This window comes from Hemibagrus wyckioides, linkage group LG09, assembly GCF_019097595.1.
Source record: "Hemibagrus wyckioides isolate EC202008001 linkage group LG09, SWU_Hwy_1.0, whole genome shotgun sequence".
NCBI lineage: Eukaryota > Metazoa > Chordata > Actinopteri > Siluriformes > Bagridae > Hemibagrus > Hemibagrus wyckioides.
In genome coordinates this window covers 25,178,157-25,201,111 of record NC_080718.1, presented here as the reverse complement: position 1 = coordinate 25,201,111, position 22,955 = coordinate 25,178,157, and the positions used below count along the sequence as shown (strand labels likewise).

Below are 22,955 nucleotides of genomic sequence, written 5' to 3'. Positions count from 1 at the left end.
TATTAACTTCGTTAAATACTTTTTTAATAATTATTAAAAAAGCAAAATAATATTTTGGGCACATTCTCTAGAGTTCCTTTCCTGGATTTCAGGCTATAAACAGATTAAAAGAGGTTAAGACTATACACCTTACGCTCATGACTGAGGCCCTGCTACTGTAAAGTCACTTTACACTTTGTTAACATTTGGTATTATATAAAAGTCTGAAATACTGGCTAAAAAAAGTTCTGCATGGTGTGATAAGGGGTTAAAGAAATAAGTACTAATGGAGCACCACTGATTACTGGTTTAAATTTTTCAACTTTGACATTTTAAGATAGTTTGCTGTAGAGGTTGTGTTTACACACACACACACACACACACGCACCTGTTTAACTTGCCCACTAAGGAAACCACTTCAACCCAAGTGTAAAAAATTCAGTTTATCCATTAGAGTGTGTGTAAAGGCACCGATCTGTCAGAGCACTAAATGTCTAGATAAAATGGTTTGTACTGTCTATAATATAATGATATTAATATCACTGTGTTTCATATTACCCAGTCCTAATGTCTACACTAAAGAGTGTATGTGTGTGGATTCACAAACAAATCACAGACGATTCACAAACAAAAACAAATTCACAAATAAACCACAGATGTTTCGCAAAGGAACCACAGACGTTTCGCAAAGGAATCACAGACGATTCACAAAGGAAACGCAGACTATTCATAAAGAAATCACATATGATTCACAAAGGAATCACAGAGGATTCGCAAAGGAATCGCAGACGATTGACAAAGGAATCACAGACGACTGACAAAGGAATCACAGACTATTCATAATGGAATCACAGATGATTCATAAAGGAATCACAGCCAATTCACCAAGGAATCACAGACGAGTCACAAATGAGTCAGACAATTCACAAAGGAATCACAGACGAGTCACAAACGAATCACAGATGATTCACAGTGAGTATGCAGACGTATCTCTCATATAACGTATATATCATATAGAGGATATAATGGGTGTTTTTGTCAGGACTGTATTAAAGATTACATTACAACATTACAGCAAATTCCAATGAACACCTGAATTGAATTACAGGGAATCCCACAATGCACTGTAATTTCCAAACAGTGCACACAGAAAACCCATAACACACTTCTAGCTTGTTGTGGGTGAGGTAGATAGGATCTGTTTGGCACAAGGGGAATGTTTACCCGAGAGTGGAGTTTGATGTCTGCGTGTGGGCGGAGTCTTACCTGGCCGACTCTCCACGTACTGGCTGAAGGACTTGAGCTGTGTCTTGCGCACGGCCGATTCCTTACTGAAGACGACGGGGCTACGGAGACGCTCTGTCGCCCTGCGTAGACGCTCGGCCTTCAGCTCCTCGCTGTTATTCTAGAGAGAGAGAGAGAGAGAGAGAGAGAGAGAAATGAAAGAAAGATGGGTAAGCAAACAGGAAAAAAAACATTGCTTAACTTTAAGAAGCAGAGGACAAACTCATTTAAATAAGCATTAAAGCAGTAACAAAAGGAGAGAGAAGAAAGTGTGGGTTAACGCTAAATCAAAGGACAAATTAGACACAAGCGGCCAAAAAACGTTTAATTATGAAATGCTGAGGAACGTTAAAAAAAAATGGTGTTTCTCAGCCGGTCCACATTAACTCACAGCAGCAGAAAGGAAGAAGGCAATTAAGTCGACTTTCGGCAAAAACCCGCAGCCAGAAAATATATTCAGATTATGCAAATCGAACATGCTATTGTTTTGGAACCACGTCCCTATAAAGCGCGTTATTATTACAGCTCGAGCCCAACATGGCAAGTGGAGTGGAAAGCGAAACAGCGCCTTCTTGCCCCCCCCTCCTTCCAGAAGAACATTTGCTGACGTCAATTAGAAAAAGGAAACGTCTAATAAAGTTCGCAATTAGCGAACACGTTCCACTGCTTGAGAGCGAAAGGGGAGAGACGTCGTTAGCGTGCCGCGCTAGCTCACTGGGGTGTGCACGAGAACCTGACTGACTAATAAAGACGATCACAGACGCGTACACACACTCGGGGAAGACTTTCGTCTGTTTATTCCTAAATAATGACTTTTCAAAACACTGCAGTAATTAGCTTCCCGTCGCCGGAGCTGCCACCGCCGGTGACACGGCTTTTTAGACAATCAAATCAAACGCTTCGGCCTTCGGGTTAAATATCGCCCAATAAGATCGGCCATCAGATGCTCGGCCATCCGCGTCAGCGTCCTGGTTATTTGCTGACAGGGACTAAAACACAAGTTCAGTTCTTATAACTTTTAACAATCACTTGAAGCTGGTGTTTCATGCAAAACAGAACATCTTATATTAAAAGGATAAGACCAGGCAACGCTGATACGCACAATTTCCTTCTGTTAAAGGAATTTATCTCAAACGTGTCCAATTAACCAAAACATGTTGAAATTCTTTAGTCCTACTTAAAAAGCTTAAATTAGCACTGTAGCAGTCTTTAAGCTGTGAAGATACCTCAGATCACTTTGCGTACATGATGTCTGACGCTAATACTTAACGTCCTTACGTGTGTCTGAAGGTGCAGGTGGAAGCCAGAAGTGATTCCTGATGTTATTCCAGAACAAACCAAGGTTCTTTGGGATAACGATGGAATAAGAGGGTGAATATTATTATGGTATCCTCACATACTCTGTTCCTCTGCTCTGGCTGTGCCTCCTTAAACTAGCCCAAAGTCTATGAGGTGAAATTATTCAGTATTTGCGGCTTTCAACCCTCGGGAACTCACACCTGTCCTTTTACTGCTTCAAGACCTATGCCGTATTTTCCTCTCAACTAATCTCTGGCTAGATTTCCTTTTTCTCACTTTTAATTCAATTGTAAATCTACCTCGAGTATGAGAGAGGTTCTGTTTAAACAAAACGAGTGTGTGTGTGTCTAGAGACAGAGCACCACAGAGCCCTTTAACCTGCCCTAATTCTCCTCATGTTAATGTCTTAAGAAAACAAACGGGCTTCGATTCTTAAAAAGCCTCGCTAGGCTCATTCTCTCCCCAAGGACCCTAAGACCCTCTACCACCCCCTTCATCTCAACACCTGCCCCCTGTGCCCCTTTGGCACCCCTGGTTGGGACAGATATAAGTGGGTATCCCCTTGCTGAGATCTAACCCCTTGTTTATATGTTATCGCCGTGATCATTATTGTGCAGGGGGTTATTGAGGTAGATGCGTGTGTGTGTGTGTGTGTGTGATGCGTGACTAATGTTGCGCTCGACTGCACGCTGCAGACAGTTATCAGTCAGCGGCAAGGCCTACGCATACGCACAATCACTAATGAGAGGCGACTGGGACAAGCAGAGGTGGTTGTGTGTGTGTGTGTGTGAGAGAGTGAGAGAGTGAGAGAGAGAGAGAGAGAGAGAGAGTGGGTGAAAGAGTGTTGTTAAATGTAGAGAGAGAGAGAGAGACAGAGAGAGAGAGAGAGAGAGAGAGAGAATATGTGTGTGTGTGTGAGTGTGTGTGTGTTAAACGCTGTCCCAACAGCTCTAGTCCTGGAGGAGTTGCGAATGTGGAGATTTCTCCTGGGAGAGGAGCAGTTTATCCTCCTTTTGTGTGGAGGAAAAAAGAGGAAATGCATCACAACTGATTTATGATGAGAGAGAGAGAGAGAGAGAGAGAGAGAGAGAGAGAGAGAGAGAGAGAGAGACTGACGCATTAATTTTCATGATTTGTTTTGCAACAGGATGATGATAAAGTGTCAGAAGAGACCAAAGAAATGAATAACAAAAAAAACCAAACGAAGACACAGGAGGGAAAGACTTCTATAGCATCTGTAATGAACTGCTATTAACTTCTGCTCTTATGTTTAACAGAACAGATGAATTATCTAAGACTGGAACAATCATCTCCTGTAAGTACTAAAAAAGTTCCTTCCCACATTCAGTCTTTACTCTATTCTGAATTCTGTGAGCAGTTTATTTACTCAGGTGTGAACAGGACCATCACTCGACTTCTTCATTTCAACTCCATTCTGCACTGATATAGTATTAACTTTCTGTTTTTAGGAAAAGGTGAAGAATCTACCCTAAGGAGAACCAACACTGCAGTAAAGAGAACCAGCGCTGCAGTAAAGAGAACCAACGCTGCAGTAAAGAGGACCAACGCTGCAGAAAAGAGGACCAACGCTGCAGAAAAGAGGACCAACGCTGCAGTAAAGAGGACCAACGCCGCAGTAAAGAGGACCAACGCCGCAGTAAAGAGGACCAACGCCGCAGTAAAGAGGACCAACGCCGCAGTAAAGAGGACCAACGCCGCAGTAAAGAGGACCAACGCCGCAGTAAAGAGGACCAACGCCGCAGTAAAGCGAACCAACGCCGCAGTAAAGAGAACCAACGCCGCAGTAAAGAGAACCAACGCCGCAGTAAAGAGAACCAACGCCGCAGTAAAGAGGACCAACGCCGCAGTAAAGAGGACCAACGCCGCAGTAAAGAGGACCAACGCCGCAGTAAAGAGAACCAACGCCGCAGTAAAGCGAACCAACGCCGCAGTAAAGAGAACCAACGCCGCAGTAAAGAGGACCAACGCCGCAGTAAAGAGGACCAACGCCGCAGTAAAGAGAACCAACGCCGCAGTAAAGCGAACCAACGCCGCAGTAAAGAGAACCAACGCCGCAGTAAAGAGAACCAACGCCGCAGTAAAGAGAACCAACGCTGCAGTAAAGAGAACCAACGCTGCAGTAAAGAGAACCAACGCTGCAGTAAAGCGAACCAACGCCTCAGTAAAGCGAACCAACGCCGCAGTAAAGAGAACCAACGCTGCAGTAAAGAGAACCAACGCCGCAGTAAAGAGAACCAACGCTGCAGTAAAGCGAACCAACGCCGCAGTAAAGCGAACCAACGCCTCAGTAAAGCGAACCAACGCCGCAGTAAAGAGAACCAACGCTGCAGTAAAGAGAACCAACGCCGCAGTAAAGAGAACCAACGCTGCAGTAAAGAGAACCAACGCCGCAGTAAAGAGAACCAATGCTGTAGTAAAGAGAACCAATGCTGCAGTAAAGAGAACCAGCACTGCAGTAAAGTGAGCCAGCACTGAGCTAAAGCAGACCAATGCTGCAGTAAAGAGAACCAACGCCGCAGTAAAGAGAACCAATGCCGCAGTAAAGAGAACCAACGCCGCAGTAAAGAGAACCAACGCCGCAGTAAAGAGAACCAACGCCGCAGTAAAGAGAACCAACGCCGCAGTAAAGAGAACCAACGCCGCAGTAAAGAGAACCAACGCCGCAGTAAAGAGAACCAACGCCGCAGTAAAGAGAACCAATGCCGCAGTAAAGAGAACCAATGCCGCAGTAAAGAGAACCAATGCCGCAGTAAAGAGAACCAACGCCGCAGTAAAGAGAACCAATGCTGTAGTAAAGAGAACCAACGCCGCAGTAAAGAGAACCAATGCTGTAGTAAAGAGAACCAGCACTGCAGTAAAGTGAGCCAGCACTGAGCTAAAGCAGACCAATGCTGCAGTAAAGTGGACCAACACCGCAGTGAAGCAGTAAGCAAGCTGGCCAACATGTAACGTGAACAGACAAAACAGACAAAAAGGAAAACTGCATGACAGACTGCACGCAGCAAGATGTCTGGAACTACAGTAAAGCAGGCAGGACTGCAGTAAAGCATGTAGGACCACAGCGGTACAGAAAGCCGGACTGAAGTAAAGCATGTCTGACTTTTGGAAAGCAGACTGGACTGCTGTGAAGTGACGGGGAATATTCTAAAGCAAGACAGAGAGCAGTAACGCAATCTGGGCAACTGTAAAGCAGGCCAGCAAACTTGTCTGCAGCAAAGTAACTGGGACTGTTGAAAAGAAGGCCTTACGGTCTTAACTGGAACTTTTGTACAGCAGAACAGACTGCAGTGAAGCAGTTAGGACTGCAGTAAAGCAGGCTGGACTGTAGCAAAGCTTCTGGGATTGGCTATTTCTAAATTTCTTTCTAAAAAAAAAAAAAAAAACAGGAGGCCAGACCGCAGGAGACCATCTGGGACTGCAGTAAAGCAACTGGGACTGTTGCAAAGTAACTGGTGCTGTTGTACACCATGCCAAAACTGTGCCTGTTATGAAGCAGTAAGCTAGAGGAAAAGTGTGTCTGAAGTCTGAGAGCAAGGCCAAAAACTCTGCACCTGATTTTCAACACTAGGCCATTTGAATCGGAGCGAGCTCTGGCACTACTGTTATTGTGCTCCTACATCAAAGAGCACGGCTGCATCTGCTCACAGGAAATCCCTTCCATCAGCAAGAAGAGTGAGGGGAAAAGCGATAGGGAGTGTGTGTGTGTGTGTGTGTGTGTGGAGGTGCAGAATGAACACATTACAATCGCCACCTGGGGGCTCTGTGTAGAGCAGAGCAATAGAAGACATTCTATTACATACTGTTGTATGTTTACCTACATAAGGGCTTTCCACTGAACATTGCTGAAATATTTACTTAAAATTAACACTCACTTTAGTAACGGCTTTAATTTTCCAAATCAAAAACCTTCAAAACCTGACTCCTCCTCAATTCTTTACAATAATCCACTAACAAATATGGGGGTAAGTTATTTCATCCTGGCTTACACAACAGTAGGTGAAGCCCCAGACTCACTACAACATCTCAGACGCTGATCATCAGTCTGGGCTTGGGATCATTAGCAGTTGTGACAATAGATTCTATCTTTTTTCCTGTTCTGCTGAAGCATCTTTTAGATTACTGAAATCTAGACCGTAAAGGCTAGGTCCAATTTGATGAACCATCACCAAGACAGTATGGGAGCTGACTGGTATGAGCATACATAAGTGAGCAAGTGGGAATGAGTGAAGTGGATGAGAGGGTGAGTGAGCGAGTGATTGAGTAGGCAAGTATGTGAATAAGTGAGGAAATGAGTGAGTATGTGACGAAGTACATGAGTAAGTGAGTAGCTAACAAAATAAGTACACAAGTATGTGACTGTGAAAGCAAGTACATAGATATGTAACAGTGAGTGATTATGTTAGTAAGTAAATAAAAGGAGTGAGTTAGTATTGAGTGAGTATGTGTGTGAGTACATGAGCGTGAGCGAGTAAGAAATCTGTCGTAGATGGAAGAGCACCATTTACCAGTTATGTATTGTATGTAATTATTGTAAGTGAGTAAGTACACGAGCGAATAGATAGTAAGAACGTGAGAAAGTAAGTGACTGAATGTGTGAGTGAATCTGTTCTTCAAGATAAAAGAAGAGCCTCTATATGTACATATATATATATATATATATAGTATATAAGTTTCTCTGCTTAAACAAGACACTCCAGTGGTTAAGAGTGGGGCTGCTGTAAAGCAACCGGGACAATTACAATGCAGGACAGACTACAGTAAAGCAACTGGGACTGCTGTAAAGCAGGCCGGCCTGCAATAATACAACTTGCTGTAAAGCAGGCTAGACTGCAGTAAAGCAGTCTCACACGCGCACAAACACACCTGCAAGCCCAGGTGGATCTCGTCTCCCGGGCTGAGTGGTGATGTACTGGATGCTGTGAGGGATGAGGAAGAAGAGGACGATGACGGTGAGCTTCCCCCCTGAGGTCGGACCTCTGTCAACTTCTTCAGCTTCAGGTCCACGTGCCTGCTGTTCATCACTCCTACAGAGAGAAGAGGGGAAAAAAATAAAAAATAAATCAACTTCCTACACTGACTCCGATGTTCATTGACATGAACTCTAACTTCCTGTACAACCCAGCTACAGATAAATAACACCCGACTACACACAGATGACATGGAGAATCTGACACCAGCACACACACTAGCATGTACAGAGAGATGTGAGAGACTCTACAGACGTACAGGTCTACCTGGAAGGTTTTGTATTCATTGACGTTGCCTCGATGTACTTTGTCCTCACAGTAGGTCAAGTACAGAGCTGATATGCATTTACTAGTTACATTTAATAGATTCAGCATCTAAATAGTAATGACAGTGCTACAGCAGAAGAGCTACACTGTGTGTTCGTACGAGGCAAAATGGCTTCCTATTCAGTACGTTAGGGATTAATAATAAACTCAATGATAAACGCAATATTTATATAAATATACCAGCCACTGAACCACACACTGAGAACCATCTAACCAATCATCATCCATTTTTCATGTTATAAGTGATTTCACGCAACCTTTTCGAGACTAACAAAAACTATTTATTCATTGTCTCCCGCTTATCTGGAGCCGGGTTGTGGGGGGGCAGCAGTCTAAGCAGGGATGCCGAGACTTTCCTCTCCCTAGACACTTCCTCCAACTATTCCGGGGAAATTCCAAGGCGTTCCCCGGTCAGCCGAGAGACATAGTCCCTCCAGCGTGTCCTGGGTCTTACCCGGGGTCTCTTCCCGGTGCACATCCCCAGGAGGAACACCTCCCCAGGAGGCATCTGAAACAGATGCCCGAGCCACCTCAACCGGCCCCTTCTGATGTGGAGGAGCAGCGGCTCTACTCCAAGCACCTCCCGGGTGACAGAGCTCTTTACCATATCTCTAAGGGAATTCCCCGCCACCCTACGAAGGAAACACGTTTCGGCCGCTTGTATCCAGGATCTCGTCCTGTTGGTCATGGCCCAAAGCTCATGACCATAGGTGAGAGAAGGAACGCAGATTGACCGGTAAATTGAGAGCTTCACCTTTCGGCTCAGCTCCTTCTTCACCACAACAGACCGCGTTACTGCTGCCGCTGCACCAATCCGTCTCACGCGCCATCCTTCCCTCACTCATAAACAAGACCCCAAGATACTTAAACTCCTCCACTTGAGGGAGGAAAACCCCTCAAAAACTACTTATTTCTATTTGTTCTGCCCTTTTTGCTTAATTCTGGATTACTGCAGGAAAGATATACTCGTTTCATTTTGACTTAAAATAATTCCTTTTTTCTTAGTTAAGTTGAAAGATAGAGGAAAATTTGTTATTTCCCCAACAGAGAAATAGCAGGGGATACAACCTTTCACACTCATTCTACAAGTTGATCATATATTTTAAAATCACAGATGTGATAAAATATGCCGTGAATAAAACAGACCTCTTCGGCTACATCAAATGACCAAAGGGACAATTAGTTTTAATCTCTCACTCTCTCTAAATACACAGCTAACTAGATACGTACATATAATTCCTGTCTTCTAGTCCAATTAGCAAGTTTGTCCTGACTCAGCACTTGTGGTTCAGCCACCCTCTTATTTATTCCATCACTAAGCTAAGACATACAATGTCCTTTACCCTTTGAATTCCCTTTTCTTTTCTCTCTCTTCATACCTTTCCTATTTTTCTCTTTCTCTCTTGGCATGAGGGAAAGTTCTCTCTCTCTCTCTCTGTGCACAGAACTGAGTGAATGAGTGAGTGGGTGGGGATGAAAGAGAGAAATGGTGTGTTTCATGTGCATCCCCCTCTCCTCTCCGCTCCTCTCCTCTCCTCTATCCATCTATCCCTCAGACAGTCTGCACCCCAGCAGCACCACCACCACAGGAGCCATTTATCAGGCCACAACACAACCCAGATAAAGGCTGTGTGTTGACCGAAAGTTAGTGCCTGTGCAGAAACAGCTTTAAAACCGTCTGCAAAAATAAAAAGACATCAGCTAACATGGGGGGAGCAGCAACTCGAGACTAAGGACCAAAATATACAAATTCAAACATAGTGGACCAAAAGATACAAATAAGTGTACTGTACAAAATACTGTAGACAAATCTGCACATATATGAACTATCAATCAAATACACCGTACTAATGCACTAATGCTGTGCTATAACTCAAATTGCCTAGATTCATAACTCAAATATGCAGTATGGAAGCATAACTCAAATATAATGTAAACAAATATAACTCAAATGCATTGACTGTGAGAATAAGAAAAAAACGCTGCCTGGAATAATAACTCAAAAATGCTGAGTTATTAGTGTTAGTATTAGTATGTAAACATAACATAACTCAAATATGCTGTACATGAGCATAACTCAAATGCACTGCCTGGAATCATAAGTCAAATACACTGTCTTACAAAATAACTCAAACACATACAAATACACTATCTTAGAGCATAACTCAAATACACGGTCTTAAAGCATAACTCAAATATACTGTCTTAAAGCGTAACTCAAATATACTGTCTTAAAGCATAGCTCAAATACACTGTCTTAAAGCATAACTCAAATATACTGTTAAAGCATAACTCAAATATACTGTCTTAAAGCATAACTCAAATATACTGTCTTAAAGCATAACGCAAATATACTGTCTTAAAGCATAACTCAAATATACTGTCTTAAAGCATAACGCAAATATACTGTCTTAAAGCATAACTCAAATATACTGCCTTAAAGCATAACTCAAATATACTGTCTTAAAGCATAACGCAAATATACTGTCTTAAAGCATAACTCAAATATACTGTCTTAAAGCATAACTCAAATATACTGTCTTAAAGCATAACGCAAATATACTGTCTTAAAGCATAACTCAAATATACTGCCTTAAAGCATAACTCAAATATACTGTCTTAAAGCATAACGCAAATATACTGTCTTAAAGCATAACTCAAATATACTGCCTTAAAGCATAACTCAAATACCTTAAAGCATAACTCAAATATACTGTCTTAAAGCATAACGCAAATATACTGTCTTAAAGCATAACTCAAATATACTGTCTTAAAGCATAACGCAAATATACTGTCTTAAAGCATAACTCAAATATACTGCCTTAAAGCATAACTCAAATACCTTAAAGCATAACTCAAATATACTGTCTTAAAGCATAACGCAAATATACTGTCTTAAAGCATAACTCAAATATACTGTCTTAAAGCATAACGCAAATATACTGTCTTAAAGCATAACTCAAATATACTGCCTTAAAGCATAACTCAAATATACTGTCTTAAAGCATAACGCAAATATACTGTCTTAAAGCATAACTCAAATATACTGTCTTAAAGCATAACTCAAATATACTGTCTTAAAGCATAACTCAAATATACTGTCTTAAAGCATAACGCAAATATACTGTCTTAAAGCATAACTCAAATATACTGTCTTAAAGCATAACTCAAATATACTGTCTTAAAGCATAACGCAAATATACTGTCTTAAAGCATAACTCAAATATACTGCCTTAAAGCATAACTCAAATACCTTAAAGCATAACTCAAATATACTGCCTTGAAGAATAACTCAAATATATTTTCTCAAAGCATAACTCAAATACCCTGTCTTAAAGTATAACTCAAATATACTGTCTTAAAGCATAACTCAAATATACTGCCTTGAAGAATAACTCAAATATACTGTCTTAAAGCATAACACAAATATACTGCCTTAAAGCATAACTCAAATACCTTAAAGCATAACTCAAATATACTGCCTTGAAGAATAACTCAAATATATTGTCTCAAAGCATAACTCAAATACCCTGTCTTAAAGTATAAGTCAAATACACTGTCCTAAAGCATAACTCAAATACACTGTCTTACAAAATAACTCAAACACATTGCATAAAAGCATACAATACATTTGCTGTACATGATCAAAACCTAAATATGCTGTACAGAATCATAACTCATATGCTATATAAAATCACACCTCAGTTACCCTCTATGAAACTATAATTCAAATACACTGTACAAAATAATAACTTGAATACGCTGTACAAAGGCATAACTCAAATATGCTGTATGAAAACATATCTCTAATACACTGTACAGAAGCAGTGTCATGTGATATACCATTGATGAGAATAGCTTGAAGAAAGAGGGAGTGCGAGGTAGCATGCAATTTGGGTGGAGGTGAGGGCTTGGTTAGTGGTTAGACACACACACACACAGTTAGTTTACCCAGAGAGGCTAGGTCAGTAGCTGAGTTAGTAAAGTCTTCCTCCAGCAGACAAGAGGCCACTGGCTCCTCCTCATTATCATAAACATCATCATCAGGCGACGGTGCCACTTGCTCTTCTTCAGCCCTCTCTTCCTCACCATCAACACACACCCTACTCACCATGTCTGGAACAACAGAAATGCAGCATTGCCCAAAAAAAAGGAGAGAGCTGGTTAGTAAAGAGAGAATACAGTAAGTTAGTTAGTTAAGTGGATGAACAGCGTGTTTTCCAGACAATCATTTTCTCATAGCAGTTGCACTGATGACCAGGTCATTTATTGTCATGGACTAGCTTGTTTCCTGCACGGTTGATATTAAGTATATATCTATGACAATGGTTAGTATAACAATGTTTAATGTTAAAACCCAGCATTTCACTTTAGAAGGAGTTTTAGTGCTCAGATTCCACCTGCTACACATTCTGACTGGACTGAAGGTGTTGATTTAGTTACTACACCCTCAGCTCAACAGATCCTGCCTCATGTCTATATTAATGAATACACATTTACAGCATTCAGCAGACGCCCTTATCCAGAGCGAACTCACATTTTTATAAGCAACTGAGCAATTAGGGGGTTAAGGGCCTTGCTCAGGGGCCCAGCAGTGGCAGCTTGGTGGACAGTTCTATACTAACTGCTCATTTCAGGGACTTGTATAGCAGGTGTTCCTCATATAAAGATTTCAAAAGTGTGTAATTGTGGATACGGTTGATATCTTTTCTCTGAGGAGGATTTTATTGGTCATTTTTGGAGTTTTTCAAGTCTCCAGTGCAATCATGTTTAGCAACTACACAACATTAGGAAGGTGGTTTTAATGTTATGGCTGATGGGTCCTGAACCACGTATATATGTCTTACTGGGTTCTTTTAATGCAGAGAGAAAGACATACCATGTCTCTCTCTCTCGCTCTCTCTATCACACACACAATGAGCAAACTCCCTTTTTCAAACAAGAACTGAAAACAGAGAGAATGAAGGACAGACAGTAGAAAGTAGCTGCTATTTCATCCATTTTTTAAATTTACTCTACATGATACAACGACACACACACACACACACACACACACACACAGAGCTAAAGCTAATTAGAAAAAGCGGCACGCTGGTGGAGTTGGTAAAGTTTTGCGGGCAAGCATTTCACTCTGCTCAGCTTCAGTTCTCTCCGAACCACAGCTGAGTGTGTGTGTGTGTGTGTGTGTGTGTGTGTGTGTGTGGGATTATGCGTTCTGCACTGCAGGTCTTGTGCATCAAGCCTATAGCATTTCCCTGCGACCTGATTTTTAATGAGTTCTACAATTAGCAGAATTGAACAGCCAGAAAGACCAAGTAAATGTTTTTTTTCCCTCTCCTACCCTGTCCCCCTCCCTTCTTTCCTCCTTTCCTCCTGCTCTCTTCCCATCATCCCTCTCTTTCTTCTCTTCTCTTCTCGCCACTGTGACTTCCAGGCCCTGTTAGAGGACAGCATGAGGAACAGCTTGGTGTTCCAGGCCTCGACAGAAAAAAGGGAGAACACAGAAAGGAGTGGACACCATTAACCGGACACAGGCGAGGACGAAGGGGTAAACGAATGCTTGTCAGAGAGAGAGCGAGAGAGAGCGAGAGAGAGAGAGAGAGAGAGAGAGAGAGGATACCTAGCTCAAAGGGCATGTCAGCTAGGTGCAGTGATAACTCCTCTCCCTCACTATGAACTTTAAGTCTTTGCACATCTCAACTCCACACACAGACGCTTCAATTCTCTACATTATTGACTTTAACTAGCAGCTAAACCAACCAACATAAATCAGATTGCCTTACTAGATCTGATGCTAAAAAAATAAATCATGCTAGCTAGCTGCTAGTTTCTGTGATGGCCTGCTGATACGAGTTATATGAGGATCACACCAAGCTCACTGGGAAATAAATTAAAAATAGAGTTGAGCAATTTAAGCAACGTGAAATCCTCCTGTGTGTCTATTAATTATAGCCATGAGGCAATGAAATGATGTGAATGTGCGTAAGGTTTGGGGTGTGTGTGTGTGTGTGTCGTCAGGTGCTCTTAAGATTTTTCTGACGTATTTCTGAAGGATTAACGAAGAACCTTCTGCCTGAACAAATGGATGTGTAGCCCTGTGTGAACACTTTCAAATTAGGCTTTTGTGTGTGTGTGTGTGTGTGTGTGTGTGTGTTTTATAATGTAATGCACTTTTGGCACACCACAGCAGGGGTAAAGTATAATAATGGGAAGATCATGGATGGATCCGTTTACCATTTTGCAGCACAGAGAACACACATGCAGAGACACACACATGCACACACACACACGGGACAGACACACACGCACACACACAAACACAGTTAAACACACACTGGCAGAGACACACACATAGGGACAGACACACACACACAGGGACACACACACACACAGGGACAGACACACACACAAACACAAGGGACACACACACACACAGGACAGACAGACACACACACACATACAAGGGACAGTCACACACACACACAGGGACACAAAAAGACAGACACACACACACTACAGGATGACTGTAGTTTACTAGAAAGGAGCTTCATAAACACAAAAATACAGAAACCAGAATATGAAATTTAGGTTCTTTAAATTTATCATTAATGACTATTATACACGATATGGGCAAAAGTAAGTGCACCCTGACCATCACACTCATACCTGCATCTTCTCCAAAATGTTACCATGAACTTACAAGCAAATAAATGTCTATAACGTCTTTGTTTTTGTTGTAGCTTTACAGTTTCCCTTCACAGGAACTAAGAGACTCGAACCCTGTTCCATCATGACAATGCCCCTGAGCACAAAGCCCGAGCTCCATGAAGACATGGTGTGGAGGTTAATGTTGAAGTGGAAGATCTGGAGTGTCCTGCACAGAGCCCTGGCTCTGACTCAACCTCACTGAACACCTTTGAGGTGAACTGGAACACTGACTGAACCCCACACCTCCTCACCTGACATCGGGGTCTGATCTCACTAACGCTGAATGAACACTAATCCCCACAGAAACGTTCTAACGTCTAGTGGAAAGACTTCCATAAGAACAAAGCTGATTAGCATAACTGTGTTTAATGCTCATGGTTTGTAATTAGCACATGACGTTTGATGATCAGAGGTCCATATACTTTTGACTGTATAGTTTACTTCCTGAAACAGGGTTACACTCTGAAATCATTGGTGTGTGTGTGTATAAGGTGTGTGTGTTAATTATACTGATTCATTTTGTGTATCTGTAAGTATGTGTGTATCCATGTGTTATGATGTGGCTATTTGTGAGACAAGACTGTGTGTGTGTCTGTGTGTGTGTGTGTGTGTGTGTGTGTGTGTGTGTGTGTGTGTGTGTTCACGCGCGCCATGAAAGCCCCCTGCACACACCTCCAGCTGCCTTTGACCTTCCTTTGAACTCTCCTGCAGAAGTGGAGGTGTCTGAGTGCAGAGGGAACTCAGCCATCTTCACTCCTGATCGAGCCTCTGCTATCAGCTGCCTCGCTCGCTCCCTCAGCTGCCTGCGCCTTTCCTCGTCACGCTCCTGCAGAACACACACACACACACACACACACGGGAAAGTGGGTTATTGAACAGGTGCCATCTTGAGTAATTGAGTGAAATGCCATTTTCAGCCCTCTCTAACATTATAGATCAGAGCGACAGAAACCTGTTTAGCAGCAGTGTGTGTGTGTGTGTGTGTGTGTGTGTGTGTGTGTGTGTGTGTGTGAGAGGGAAATACACAAACAGTTTAACACTATCATATTTTATTCCATTCTATATTATATTCCTACTTCAGACCATATTTCTGATGTTCACTGTTAACTATTCACCTTCACTTGTAACTGTTCACTATTCACCTTCACGTGTATAACTCTTCACTATTCACTTTGATGTGTAACTCTTCACCTTCACGTGTAACTCTTCGCTATTCACCTTCACGTGTAACTGTTCACTAGTCACCATCAATTGTAAGTATTCGCTAGTCACCTTCACATGTAGCTGTTTGCTATTCACCTTCACAGGTAACTGTTCACCTACACATGTAACTATTCATCTTCACAGGTAACTGTTCACCTACACATGTAACTATTCACCTTCACAGGTAACTGTTCACCTACACATGTAACTATTCACCTTCACAGCTAACTGTTCACCTACACATGTAACTATTCACCTTCACAGCTAACTGTTCACCTACACATTTAACTATTCACCTTCACAGCTAACTGTTCACCTACACATGTAACTATTCATCTTCACAGGTAACTGTTCACCTACACATGTAACTATTCACCTTCACAGGTAACTGTTCACCTACACATGTAACTATTCATCTTCACAGGTAACTGTTCACCTACACATGTAACTATTCATCTTCACAGGTAACTGTTCACCTACACATGTAACTATTCATCTTCACAGGTAACTGTTCACCTACACATGTAACTATTCATCTTCACAGGTAACTGTTCACCTACACATGTAACTATTCATCTTCACAGGTAACTGTTCACCTACACATGTAACTATTCACCTTCACAGGTAACTGTTCACCTACACAGGTAACTATTCATCTTCACAGGTAACTGTTCACCTACACATGTAACTATTCATCTTCACAGGTAACTGTTCACCTACACATGTAACTATTCACCTTCACAGGTAACTGTTCACCTACACAGGTAACTATTCATCTTCACAGGTAACTGTTCACCTACACATGTAACTATTCACCTTCACAGGTAACTGTTCACCTACACATGTAACTATTCATCTTCACAGGTAACTGTTCACCTACACATGTAACTATTCACCTTCACAGGTAACTGTTCACCTACACATGTAACTATTCATCTTCACAGGTAACTGTTCACCTACACATGTAACTATTCATCTTCACAGGTAACTGTTCGCCTACACATGTAACTATTCATCTTCACAGGTAACTGTTCGCCTACACATGTAACTATTCATCTTCACAGGTAACTGTTCGCCTACACATGTAACTATTCATCTTCACAGGTAACTGTTCACCTACACATGTAACTATTCACCTTCACAGGTAACTGTTCACCTACACATGTAACTATTCATCTTCACAGGTAACTGTTCACCTACACATGTAACTATTCATCTTCACAGGTAACTGTTCGCCTACACATGTAACTATTCATCTTCACAGGTAACTGTTCACCTACACATGTAACTATTCATCTTCACAGGTAACTGTTCACCTACACATGTAACTATTCACCTTCACAGGTAACTGTTCACCTACACATGTAACTATTCATCTTCACAGGTAACTGTTCACCTACACATGTAACTATTCATCTTCACAGGTAACTGTTCACCTACACATGTAACTATTCATCTTCACAGGTAACTGTTCACCTACACATGTAACTATTCACCTTCACAGGTAACTGTTCACCTACACATGTAACTATTCACCTTCACAGGTAACTGTTCACCTACACATGTAACTATTCACCTTCACAGGTAACTGTTCGCTAGTCACCTTCATGTGTAACTGTTTGCTATTCGCCTTCACGTTTAACTGTTCACTATTCATGTCTAACTATTTACTTTCACGTCTAATTATTCGCTATTCGCCGTCACGTCTAGCTGTTCTCTACACATCCTATTGATACTGTGATAAACAAGTAAACAACACACTTTTCTAAGCTCTCGTGAGCATGGTGATTTGGTCTTGGTGGACGAAATGGTGGATCGTGTATCTGAGAAAACATCAGATATTGTAACAAACTGGATTTGGATTTGAGACAGCAAAGGTATTTCTGCAAAGTGGAAATATGCCAGATAGATAAATCTCGAGTGGGTTTTCTTTTGCTTCCTATAGACTGTAGAAATGCCTTCTGGAATAGTGACGCCCTGAATGACACATAATCCCAAACAAGTCCGTTTCATTCCAGGGTACAGCCTCCAAAAAATCTGGTGAACACAGCGATAACGCTATTTCTGTACGTTCCACAACATCTAATGTAACTGTAAACAGATAAAAAAAAAACTGAAACGAAAAGGAAATAAGTGTCATTGTTGGTTAAGTGGCTGTGGGTTGAATAAAGTTCACACCCAATCACCTTTCGTTCCTGACTTAATTAAGCCAGATGTTTAGATGTTTATACGTCTTTTCTTTTCCGCTCTTCTGGAAAGCGGCGCTAAAATAGACGGCTTGTGTAAAACTCCCGTGTAACGATTAAAGCTAAAACGGCCTCATTTCATGCATCGCATCCCTGCATATTAATTACCAGAAAAAGAGAAAAAGAAAGAAAGAGACACAACATAGCGGCATGTTATCGTATGTCCAAATGCTCCAGTGCACACAGACTGTAGCGTGGAGAATAATTACTAATGTACTGAATAATCACGCTGGCTTCGGAACTTATAGATAAGTGTCTGTGAGAAGCACCGCACTCTGATTTGATTAGAATGGCTACAGGAGAAGGAAGTTTAATAAGGAACTGAAGCTCTTCTGCATCTTTAATGGGGTTCACCGAGCAGACAAGTCAATTTGTGGGTGTAGAATTAGCGATGTTGCTCTGTTCTAAGCTGCTCATCAAGGAAGAGTGTATTTCACAGTCGAAACTCGGAAAGGGAAACTCGGAATTGCGCCATCTTCACCCTGCCTGTGTTCCTTGGATAACACCCAAGGTTAGGTTTTGTCAGTAAATATCGAGGCAGTGAGCTGCTACACGTGATGTAAATGAAAATGTCATAATCCATTACATAACAACGATAACACTGACTCAGTGCAAGAAAAAAGCTAATTCAACTCTTTCAATTATTATTACCATCCATCACTACCATCCATCAATCCATCTCTCACTCCATCTATCTGTCCATCACTCACTACCACTCACTCCATCCATCCATCACTCTGTCACTTCATCAATCACTCCATCCATCACTCCATCAGTCAATCACCCCATCAGTCCATCCATTAGTGTATCACTCCATCCATCAGTCCAGCAAAGACATTCAATGTTATTGAATGTCTTTGATGAACATTTAATGGATTAGTCATTCAATTACTAATAGGTGTGACTCCACATCCTTTAGTCTATCACTCCATCCAGTAGCCCATCACTCCATCCAGTAGCCCATCACTCCATCCAGTAGCCCATCACTCCATCCAGTAGCCCATCACTCCATCCAGTAGTCCATCACTCCATCCAGTAGTCCATCACTCCATCCAGTAGTCCATCACTCCATCCATCAGTCCATCATTCCAACTATTAGTCCATCACTCCATCCATTGGTCCATAACTTCATCAATCAGTCCAGCAAAGACATTCAATGTTATTGAATGTCTTTGATGAACATTTAATGGATTAGTCATTCAATGACTAATTGATGTAACTCCACATCCTTTAGTCTATCACTCCATCCATTAGACCATCACTCCATCCATTAGACCATCACTCCATCCAGTAGTCCATCACTCCATCCAGTAGTCCATCACTCCATCCAGTAGTCCATCACTCCATCCAGTAGTCCATCACGCCATCCATCAGTCCATCACGCCATCCATCAGTCCATCACGCCATCCATCAGTCCATCACGCCATCCATCAGTCCATCACTCCATCCATCAGTCCATCATTCTGTCACTATCAATCACTATGTCACTATCAATCACTCCCTCCATCTATCACTCTGTCATTATCTCTCCATCAGTCTGCCACACCATCCAGCTGTCCATTACTCCATCACTCACTCCATCCATCACTCAGTCACTATCATTCACTCCATCCATCACTCAGTCACTATCACTCACTCCATCCATCTGTACATTAATCCATCCATCTACAATCACTATCAATCCGTCCATCATTATCACTTCATCCATCCATCCCTCGATCACTCCTTCCTTTCTGCTATAACATACTGATTAAAAAAAAAAAAACATTTCTGTTCATTTAACACTGATGAAGGAGTCTCCAGTGTCAGGTCTTTGTAACCATAAGCAGTAAATCTGGACAGTTTTCCAATGTGGGGAAAGTCTTGAAGATGGAGGGATTTCGTAAAACCGCAAATGCATTAATGAACTAAAAATATAACTGTCTAAAAAATGTATATAATAACAGTAAAGTGTGGATGTTCCACAATAATATATTTAAGCATAAATACAATAGAGTATTATGGTATATCGTATTACTGAATACAGATAATTGAAAATGTTGGCAAATTGCCGTGGTATAAGAGAAACAGAACACTTTGGGCCATGATGCTACTGGAAAATAATCCAAGTCAGGGTGGATACAGTAACGCCACTTTGGCGTTGATTATTTTCCCATAACAGCAAAAATGTCCAAATGTTTTATTTTTATTTCTTACTTAACTGGTGCTCTGACTTATTTACAAACACTAAAAGAGAACCTGCACATTCACACTCATTCACTACACACTCAAAAATGCACACCTCACACACACACACACACACTAACACAAAGTAAAATACACCAAACATGTGCTCTATTCATCTTCTCACTCACTCTCTCTCTCACTCTTACACACACACACACACCAAAACACAGCTTGAAACGTCTGTAAGCTGTGATATGATTCTTCTAAGATGGGCTAAGATGTGTAAGAAACCAAAATCTGAAATGTTTTCACGTGTTTTTAAACCAGCACTTACATGCATATTGTCTCTCTCACACACACACACACACACACACGCAAGCATGTAAACACATTTGCTGACCCTGGTGTTTCTTAATCTCTGTACGGTCCTCCACTAACACGTTTCCAGTCCAGTAGAACAGGACGGCTCACACCACATGCGCGGCGACGCTAATTAGCTCTGTCTGCTTCATTTCCATCCCAATGCTCTGTTTGTAGTCGTGTTTCGGAAGGACGATGAGCAGCTGTGATAATGAGTTCATCCCAAAAGCGGGATCCTAATGAGGAGCGTTACAGAGGAATGAAGCCTGGGGGCTGAGTTTAACTTCTAGTCAATAGTCACAGTTTAACTCGTTACACACACCTGAGGGCAGGATACATCTTTAACTAGGGGTGTGTGTGTGTTTAGGTTATGATAAAGGGAAAATGTTCCAAATAATTCCTACGGTATGTGTGTGTATGTGTGGGGAGGGGTATTAGGGTGGGGTCTGTGTTTTTAAACAGAATAATCTGATATACTGATGTCGATGTTTTAGAAGTCCAACAATTCATATGAATAGCAAAAGATCCTCTGCATAGAATAACATCAAACCTTTTTGTGAACTGCTCATCAATTCAGACTCTTTACAACAGAAAAAAAATGTTTGACCCATTACCCGGTCAGTGCTGATTGAGATGTTACCTCCAGCCAGAAGAAACCAGAATTTAAGCTAGAATATCCCAGTATGATGGATCAATCTTCACAAGATTCCTGAAGTGTACTGCACCAGGACATTTTTCCTTTCATTAGAACAAATACAAATTAACGCCTGACTTATATTTTTCACAGACATATCTGAAACAGATGTTAGTGGATATTTATAGCATTTATAGTATAGGATATTTATAATGAAAGCGGCTGTTTCAGAGCTTTAATCTCATGAACAGAGATATTTGTGGAAGAAAAACCCCTCCAAAAAGGTTGTCAAGTTTGTCGAGAATGAAAATTTCTGACTTGGCTTCGTCCAATTGAACGCTCTCTAGGTTGTATAAGTCCCGCCCCCAGAGACGGCCCTTGCTCTACAGTAGTAGCGCTTATGCAGCAATCGTGGTTTCTCTGTGCGTCTTCCCTGCCATTCGCCTGAGGGGGAAAAAATATTTTCTGTGGAATTTCTTTGTTTTGAAGAGTAATGAAGTGGTTAATCTCTTGGCTGTTCTTCATATTTAACTAGTGGTCTAAGATTTGTTCAGAGTATTTAGGGGTGTGGTGTATCATCAGTGTTAATGGCTGTGTTTGAAATCAGTCCAAATCTCAAACTTCCTGCTGCAGAAGGTAGCTTGGCAAAATAAGGAGTTATATCACGTCTAAAAATGATATAGGATTATGATTAGAAATCTTTAAGAAGGCATTTTTTTCTCCATCTCTCTGCCTCTTTCTTGCTCTCTAAATAGGCATCAAGTGGCTCTTCTTCGGCTACACTGAAGCTTGACCGTTTCGGTCTGAACTCTCCAACTGAGCGACAGGGCGAAGTGAGAGAAAAGACAAGAGGAGAAAAAGAGAGAGCTCGGTGGCCCATCCAGACCCTGAGCAGTTGATCACAGGGGATAACCAGGTCAGAAAGAGAGAGAAAACCGGGGACCTTCCTGAAAGAAAAAAAATAAATAATAGAAGACCCCCAGCGGTGACGGCTAGCGTGTCACAGGCCGTTTTAAAGAAATGGAAAATGAAAAACTTGGCATGTCGCTTAAAAAAAAAAAAGAAGCAAACACAAAAGATGGCGACCGGAGACCGACGCCAACGCAGCAGGGGGGCGGCACGGGTGCTGGCACTGGGGCATGAGGTCGTGGCGGCTGCCCTTGCCTGGATAGCTGCTCTTTTGGCACACACACGTATGCACTGACGCACACAGAGCCCGGGTGGTGCCGTACCAGTGCCAGGGAGTCGGCCGCTGTGAAGCGAGAGGAGATACGTTTGTCATGGGTGTTTTTGGGAGCAGGAGGAGTGTGAATGTGTGTGTGTGTGTGTGTGTGTGAGAGAGAAAGCGCGAGAGAGAGAGAGCACGCACACACACACACACACACACACACACATGTGCAGTGTAAAGGAAGAGAGATTTCAGATCACTATCCCAAACCAGAGCAGTGTGTGCAAACACACACACACACACACACACACAGAATTTCGTTTAACAAACGCTTTACAAAGTTTCTTTCTTTCCTCAGACACTCTCTTTCTCTCTTGTTTCTCAGATCTCTGTCTCAATTCCGACACACGTGCACTAATTTGGCTGGACACGGGCCAGTTTTCAGCCAGTTGTTGCGGTCAGAGACGAAGGCGGCTGCACTGCTGCTCAGAGGGTTTGGTGTGACATTTCAGGTGAACCCCCTGCACGTAGCTGCTTGTGTTACTGTCTAACGACCTCCAGCTCCTGGCCCATGTCTTCCAGCTCCTACTTCA

The 22,955-nt window shown here is 42.0% G+C and overlaps 1 protein-coding gene across 5 annotated transcripts in view; it reads right to left on the bottom strand.

Annotated features, from left to right (window-relative positions):
- The window catches only part of ehbp1 (EH domain binding protein 1), a 161,348-nt gene that overhangs the window by 32,849 nt on the left and 105,544 nt on the right, over positions 1–22,955 (bottom strand). For 3 of the 5 annotated variants that reach the window (XM_058398826.1, XM_058398827.1, XM_058398828.1), the window contains 4 exons: positions 15,258–15,411; positions 11,829–11,993; positions 7,447–7,607; positions 1,246–1,384 (listed from right to left, as the gene is read on the bottom strand). In XM_058398826.1, coding sequence (XP_058254809.1) covers positions 1,246–1,384; positions 7,447–7,607; positions 11,829–11,993; positions 15,258–15,411 — 619 coding nt within the window. The remainder of the gene's footprint in view (positions 1–1,245; positions 1,385–7,446; positions 7,608–11,828; positions 11,994–15,257; positions 15,412–22,955) is intronic. The other 2 variants (XM_058398829.1, XM_058398830.1) reach the window with 1 other exon arrangement.